Genomic DNA, 8,051 nt, shown 5'->3' on the forward strand with positions numbered 1-8,051 from the left:
TATCATATCAAAATACGTTAAACTTTAGCTGGATTATTAATTCAAGTCAAATTTGATTTTAATACACTACTTTATTTCCATTGCTGAGTAATATTACCTATATATGTAATGGTTGAAACCATCACCTGATTGCGCGGGTGAAAAAGAATGTTTGGGAGCTACGGAAACGGGACATAATTCTCATTAATGCCAATTGTTTCATCTTTGGAACAATGTCTATATTATCTGAAGTTAGAAATTCGACATGAAATTTATTGTTACATTTTTTTTTGTATTGACGAATGAATGTAAGAAACTGACGTCATTGAATTTTCATCAGCTGATAAGATATTCGCTGAGGGCGCTAATATTCAAAATGGCGGAGAAAACGTGAGGATTTCGCGGATTACCATACAAAAGCATAAAAAGTGGCGAGAGGTGTTCGTTTTGTGGACTCCTTGGAAAACAGAAATGTGGTGTTGAACCGTCAGTTTACTATGGAACCAAAAGGGAATGGCAATCGACCGTTTTCAACATTAAATGTGCCCCGACAAAACGAGAATGAACGAAATAACAGCAGATCACCATCGCCAGATGTTTCTCCTCTCCCCATCGCAGTGCGGATCAGGGACGATACACCGAGGGTTGTACAACCAGTGCGAAGTCCATCCCCAAAATCGTCAGCCATCTCCGAAGTGAAAGAAAATGTTAGTTTTGACGTACAGTCTCAATGCAGAGCCAAAAGAAACCAGAAAATAAACCCGTTAAGTCCGTCCAAAAAGGAAAACAAAGTTGACAATGACATCGCCAATCAAAAACAATCCGTCAACAAAGGCAAGAACGAGGACGTGCGACGATTTGCTCTCAAACGACCGGCATCGTCTCCATTGAAAGATGACCGCATAAATCGGCTAAGGAGATTGGAATTAAAAAGTAATATACAATTAAATCCATATGGAAATCTACCTCAGCTTCATTTTCTTGAAGATGTTAAGAAATCACATCCAAGATTCTGTTATATGTGGAGTCAAGAATGTATTGAACTTTGTGATACGTTACCAAAGATACCAAAAAGGGTAAGATGTCCATACTGTAGTACCTGATTTCTCTATATTGAATACATGTAGTATATGTGTTGCATGCAAATGATAAATGTAGGCATTTATTTTTATGTTCACCAAGCTCCATCAAAAATACATCATCAACATCATCATTAATGACATCATTTTCATCATCATCATCATCATCAGCAGCAGCAGCAGCAGCAGCAGCATCATCATCAGCATCACTGATAACTTCATTGTTGTCATCATCATCATCATCATCATCATCATCATCATCATCATCATCATCATCTCATCATTATCATCATTATCATCATTATCATTATTATTATCATCATCATCATCATCATCATCATCATCATCATCATCGCATCGTCATATCATTATCATCATCATTATCATCATCATCATCTCATCATATCATCATCTCATCATATCATCATCATCATCATTACTTCATCATCATCAATAACATATTCATTAATCAATTTCTTCTATTGATACAAAGTTCCAATAGATTAAATATAGTTATAATCCAGTCCAAAAGCTGCCCCTGAATAGCACTCCTACTGGCCAAACTGTGCATTCTCTTATCTTTCTGATAACCAGAATATGATGCACTGTATTGATTTTACAATTACAGGCTAGTATGGTACACAGTCTTTTAGAAGCCTACAATCTACTAGACAACATGACTGTGGTCAAATGTAGAAGAGCATCGGTTCATGAATTAACAGCCTTCCATACAACTGATTATGTGGAATACTTACAGAGGATCAATGATGAAGATGATAGTGAGAAGGTAGATGAAACATCTCAGGAATATGGCATGGGTATGTATTACTATTACAATTAAAATCACAAAACCTGAAACCAAACATCATCTGGCTTGAAACAAACTTCACTAAAATTGCTACATTTTATCACCTGGTTCAACAAAAATCTTGCCAACAGAGATATTTATTGTGAGTGACTACCTGTATAATTTATTATTGCTTCTTCACCCAAAACTGTCAATGAACATCATTCAGCAAATTGTCCAGAGACTTGGCTATCTCAGGCTTGAAAATGTCATTTTCCAGAACAGTGTGTCAAGTCAGATAGTCAAGTCTCTAGGTAGTCTGTAAGATACATGTACACTGTAACAGGGCGCCCTAACACAGTGGTCAACCCCTAGTGCGGGCCAGTGAGTCTAGTCTCTAGGCTATTCAGTTGTTATCACTGACACTTTTCCTGTGATTCATTTCTGTGTTGTACCAATTGCAATATTCCCTGTATTACACTGTAGGTTATGACTGTCCAGCATTGCCAGGTGTGTATAACCTTGTAGGAGCTGTGGCCGGTGCTACTCTACAAGCAGCAAAGTGTTTGTTAGAAGGTACAGCTGATGTAGCCATCAATTGGTGTGGTGGCTGGCACCATGCAAGAAGGTATTTATTCTTTTTATGATTAAAGCTGCACTAGCAGTAACTAGAGTATTATCTATTTGATAATAATAATAATAATAATAATAATAATAATAATAATAATAATAATAATAATGCAAATTTATAATGTGCCTTTGCTTCTGAGAGCTCAAGGTGCAACGGCCTACTTTCTCAACTCCCTGGGGAGTGTACAATCCATTGCAGCCGCTATAAGTGCATAGGATTAAAGCATTCACATTTCAACGTCTATCCTACCAGGTCCCCAATTATACAGCTGGGTTGACCAAGGCACAAGACACATATATACTCACTGAAAATTGTTTTAATACCAGTAATTAAACATTGTACATGATGATTAGGGGTCTATTTAATCCTATAAGTAGTAGAGCAACAGATTGAAATTATGATCATTTTGAGTGCTAATTTTTTGGTGTGGACCAAAAAAACAAATTGATTTACTTTACTATGTTATCAACTACACAAATACATTTACCAATAGGTTATTCAATACTGTTGAGGGTGTACAGTGTTATGTCTCAGACTACTAAAGCAAATAAGTGAAATAATATTGAAATTTACCATGAATTGTATGAAAGGGACGTATATGTAAACTATGATCAGTCAGAAATTATAGAAAGGTATAGTAATACCGACATTTTTTCACTTAACTTCTTTCAGGGATGAAGCTGCTGGGTTTTGTTACGTGAATGATGTTGTACTTGGCATACTTAAACTGAAAGAAAGATTCAACAGGATTATGTACATAGATATAGATCTACACCATGGTGATGGTAAGTGAATGAGATATAACAGGATTATGTACATATGATAGATCTACACCATGGTGATGGTAAGTGAAACAGATGTAACAGGATTATGTACATAGATAGATCTACACCATGGTGATGGTAAGTGAAACAGATGTAACAGGATTATGTACATAGGATAGATCTACACCACGGTGATGGTAAGTGAAACAGATGTAACAGGATTATGTACATAGATATAGATCTACACCATGGTGATGGTAAATGAATGAGATATTACATGTATGTACATAGGGATAGATCACCATGGTGATGGTACAATGTAAGTGTACCTGTATGCTAACTGTTGTAAATATCATCTTATGAAAATTACAAATATTTCATAAATTTGAGATACTTTCAAATTTTGAAAATTAATAATTAAAGATATATTACTGTATGTAATTGATGTTATTTTACTTCTGAATCATCTATTTTCATTGGTTTTATTACTTTCCCATTTTAAGTTGCTAATGTGTGGCTAGCCCGTGGTTAACATCAGGCGTAGACATGACTAGCCGCAAATTGCTAAGTATTCTCAAGCTGTGCAATATGTGATCAAAATATCTAAAATCATGTCATGTTATATCATTGCAGGTGTTGAAGATGCATTTTCCTTCACTTCTAAAGTAATGACAGTATCATTACACAAGTATGCACCAGGTTTCTTTCCAAGTAAGTTTTAACAAACTTTTTTTTTATAGTTCAGTTATTTTGTTCATTTTTTTAATTTCCCATCAACAGTGCTGTGATAGTGCCACTCATTAAAGTCGGAAAATTTCACTGTATGTGTATTATGCTATAAAAAACAAACAACATATGTTTAGACATAAACACACTAAAACGCACAACAAAAATCAAACAACATAATTAATATACTACTACTTTAATCAAAAATTCAATAAAAAACATATGCTTGTTTTGTACTGATGGAGTGTTCATTATTTTCCATTCTGTGATATTTTTTTTTTGAATTCTGCAAAAATGATATTTATGAGGTTGACTTTTGTTTTGGCAGGTACTGGTAGCTCTGATGATATTGGCATTGGTAAAGGTAGATACTATAGTGTTAATGTACCACTCTATGATGGTATACAGGATGAACAGTACTGCGATATCTTCTACAGGCAAGTCAAAATATGTGATCGGATTTTGTCTAAAATATGACAGTGTCTAGCCAACCTTTGTTCATCAAGTCGTTAATCTTAAAATGTTATAAATAATTATTTACATCTCATGAATTTCTGGCAGGGGTTTTGATTAATCTTCTGGCATCTTATGTTAATTTTCAGATTTCTATGTCTTGTACGTAAAACAATGCTTGCATATTTTCAACATTAAATATAAATAATGAAATTAAAGAAAATAGTATTACATTAAGGCTGCATTAACTACTTCTAGAAAATTCTGAAATTGTTTTTGTTGATGACATGGCATTGTGACAGTATATGGATGGATGGATGACTTCCTTTGAATTTAAAAATTCATCACAGCTCCTCACTGGGTAAAGAGATCTTCAGATTCAAACCCAGTGGATAGCTTCTAGACTATCAATTTCAAGTTGTAGTAAGTATGCAATTATTTTCATCTCATATTTTGTGTGATTTTTTTTTTACCAGAATTGTAGACGAGGCTAAGGAATGCTATAACCCTGAAGTCATTATATTACAATGTGGTGTTGATACATTAAGTGGTGATCCAATGTGTTCATTTAATTTGACTCCACATGGTGTTGGTAAATGTCTGAAGACAGTACTGGAGTGGAAACTACCAACATTGATCACTGGAGGAGGTTAGTGTATCGCTATCAATATTGACCCTGCAAAGGAATCAAGACAGGAGGAGGTGTTGGCTTACCCACATGAATGTTGTATTTACCTAGTCTGTATATAACTTGAGGTGTGCTGTGATGGGGCGCCCTCACACATCAAGAGAGAGAGAGAGGAGGCCAGTGAGGGCGAAATGACATGATGTATCTTACAGTCTAGTATTTACCTTGTTTTAAAAAATAGTTATTAATTCAATACTTGTTTACTATCATACCTAAAGTTATAATATTTTCAAATCACTTACAAGTTATTCAGATATACTTAGATAGCAAAAAGATCAGATTGAATTATCTGTTAATATAACACATTCACTTTCTGCAGTGAGTGAGTGAGTACAAACAGCTTGAATCTTTTGTAAACTATCACATGTACAAAGTTCATTATGTTTTCTCTGTTCTTATTCTGTCCATGTAGGTGGCTATAATATTGCAAACACTGCCAGGTGTTGGGCATACTTGACCTCCATAGTGGTTGGTAAAGAAATTCCTTCAGAAATACCAGAACATGAAGTAAGTTTTAAAAAGTCTATTTCATCTTTTGAACTCTTGAGATGTCAGTAATACGGGTCTGATGAGGCAAAAAAATCCATGACAGCTGATCTCAGCATGGTGGTATAATCATTAACAGCTGTAGCTGGATGATCTTTATCTAGGGTTCCATATTTGGACAGAATTTCCTCCAGTCTGCGTTATTAAATTCAAGTTAAAATGACAATCTAGATCCCATATTAGGACAAAATTTCAGTCACTCAGAATATCGATCTGAGTTGGAACAACAATCTATTTCACATTTCGGGACAGAATTCCCCTTGTTGATTCAAGAGAAAACAACATTTACATGTATTACAACATTACTCACTTTGTTAATTCAAGTTGAAATAATACAATATCTATATTCCATTTCAGGACATAATTTCCTTCACTCTGTGTGTTATTTCAAGTGTGAGAACAAATAATCGAGATTCAGGACAGAATTCATATCCCTCTATGTGTTAATTGAAGTTAAACCACCATCACTCTGCGTGTTGACTCAAGTTAAAACAATAATCTAGTTCCCATTTCAGGGCAGAATTCCTATCATATATTTTATCTCTAGTATTTCACAGAGTATGGTCCAGACTATCAGTTAGAAATAGAACCAAGTCACAGAAAGAATGACAACAGTGGTGAATATATAGATGACATTCTAACAACTATCTCAGGTATGTAAAAATTTATCATTTGATGTCAGTGGTTGTTGTTATATGTACTGTGGTCAGGTGGTTGAGAGTTACTTGACAAGGGCTATGTATGTGTGAGATCATTTCCATCATTGTAGCAATGTCAAGGTGCTACCAAGGCCAATAAGTTTGTAGAGGTGGCGCCTGGAGAGAAAGTTGGTATATGAGATAGTGTCCACTCAATCCAGATAGCGTCAGTGTCATGTCTCTATCTAGGTAGCATCTAAAGTTATTTGTGTATACTTGCTAGATTAAAGTTGGGGGAGTGGAAATAGGGGGAAGACAAAATGTTATCTGGTGTCTCTTATCAATTCAAGGCAGCATGTGGTTTGCAGTATTGGAGGAGGGAGAGGTGGACTGGAAAGATAATGTGAGAGAGTGTCTTTAGTCAGAAAGCATGGGTACCTGTGTATAAATTCTATGGTTGATCACATTGTTGGAGTTGGGGGGGTTGGGGTGAGGGGGGGGGGGGGGAATAGATTGTTAAATAGTGTTCCTGTTCCAAGATATAAGAGGGAGTAATGCTGTAAAGGGCAAGAGATAGAATTTAAAACATTTTCAATTGTGTAATTAGGTACTATTTCAGTAGTCGTAGTTGTCAGCAAATATTGCGATTGGTTGCCTGTATGGCTTTGTTTTCTAAAATTTTTATTTATTCAATCATAATACCAAGATATGTGCAACATTTAACAACATGTAATTCCAGAGGTCTTCAAATTTATTGATATTTACATTATTCATAATTTACATTCTGATATACTTTTTTCTTCATTTTTTGTATACAGGAAACCTTCAACAGATCACTGAATGATGATAGATGGCCATAACAGACTATGGACATTTGCATATTTTAGTGTTCATATTTACAGAATTTGCATAACCACATTAAAAACCACAATTCAATTATTTAAAACATTCAATTTTAATAATGGGGATACAATGTTGCTGCAATGGGTGGGGGTGGGGGTTATACTAAATACAACTCAAAACACGGTGAAATGCAAAGTGGAATAACAGCTTAATTCACTCTTAGAGATTTTGATGTCAATATTTGAAGAATTATATTCATCTATTTTTGTGTTTTTTGAGTTAGCTGGAAAACTTTGCTAGCATCTTTTTCCATTTCTTGTCCAATGCAAATGAGAGATCCCGATCTCTTCATGTGTTTTGATATTTATGAGAGTGTGGAGTCAGCCTAGAATTCAGATTGATGTGGAATTCCGATTGACGCACTAAGTTGAATCAGAATTCAATTTGACATACACATTTAATTCAGTTTGATGCACTTTCACAAACACTCAAATCTGAATTCAGTTTTGACACACCAACTTGAATCTGATGTCACTTTGGCATGCACATTTAACTCAGTTTGATGCACTTTCACAAACACTCAAATCTGAATTCAGTTTGACACACCAACTTGAATCTGATGTCACTTTGGCATGCACACTTGAATTGTAATTCAGACTAACATGCCCAATTGAATATGATTCATTTCCTTTCTAATGCTGCCAGAATAGTCTTTGATAATTGTATTCAAATCTTTCCATAATGTATTACATGTAATAGTCTATCATAGCCAAAGGATGCATTTTTTGTTGATTCACACGTTACCAGCTGTGTCCAGTAGTCTTAGTTACCCAGACTCTCATCACTTGGGGCTCTAATATGTAACCAGTAGTCTTAGTTACCCAGACTCTCATCGCTAGGGGCTCTACTATGAGACA

At 35.0% G+C, this 8,051-nt stretch overlaps 1 protein-coding gene across 1 annotated transcript; it reads left to right on the plus strand.

The window, feature by feature from the left end:
• The first annotated feature begins 365 nt into the window (after nucleotides 1-365).
• On the plus strand, nucleotides 366-8,051 carry LOC144453917 (histone deacetylase 8-like). Its single transcript, XM_078145274.1, has 10 exons — nucleotides 366-1,055; nucleotides 1,687-1,876; nucleotides 2,332-2,473; nucleotides 3,149-3,261; nucleotides 3,874-3,951; nucleotides 4,295-4,403; nucleotides 4,896-5,068; nucleotides 5,520-5,614; nucleotides 6,201-6,306; nucleotides 7,110-8,051. The coding sequence occupies exons 1-10, from the start codon at nucleotides 477-479 to the stop codon at nucleotides 7,133-7,135; spliced, it is 1,611 nt and encodes a 536-aa protein (XP_078001400.1). The 5' UTR covers nucleotides 366-476; the 3' UTR covers nucleotides 7,136-8,051.

This window comes from Glandiceps talaboti, chromosome 3 (assembly GCF_964340395.1).
Source record: "Glandiceps talaboti chromosome 3, keGlaTala1.1, whole genome shotgun sequence".
Lineage (NCBI taxonomy): Eukaryota > Metazoa > Hemichordata > Enteropneusta > Spengelidae > Glandiceps > Glandiceps talaboti.

Coding starts and splice junctions, on each gene's coding strand:
- LOC144453917 (XM_078145274.1), top strand. CDS start 477: ATGGAACCAAAAGGGAATGGCAATCGACCGTTTTCAACATTAAATGTG. Junction 2,474..3,148: donor GGCTGGCACCATGCAAGAAG/GTATTTATTCTT, acceptor AACTTCTTTCAG/GGATGAAGCTGCTGGGTTTT. Junction 5,615..6,200: donor CAGAAATACCAGAACATGAA/GTAAGTTTTAAA, acceptor TTTTATCTCTAG/TATTTCACAGAGTATGGTCC.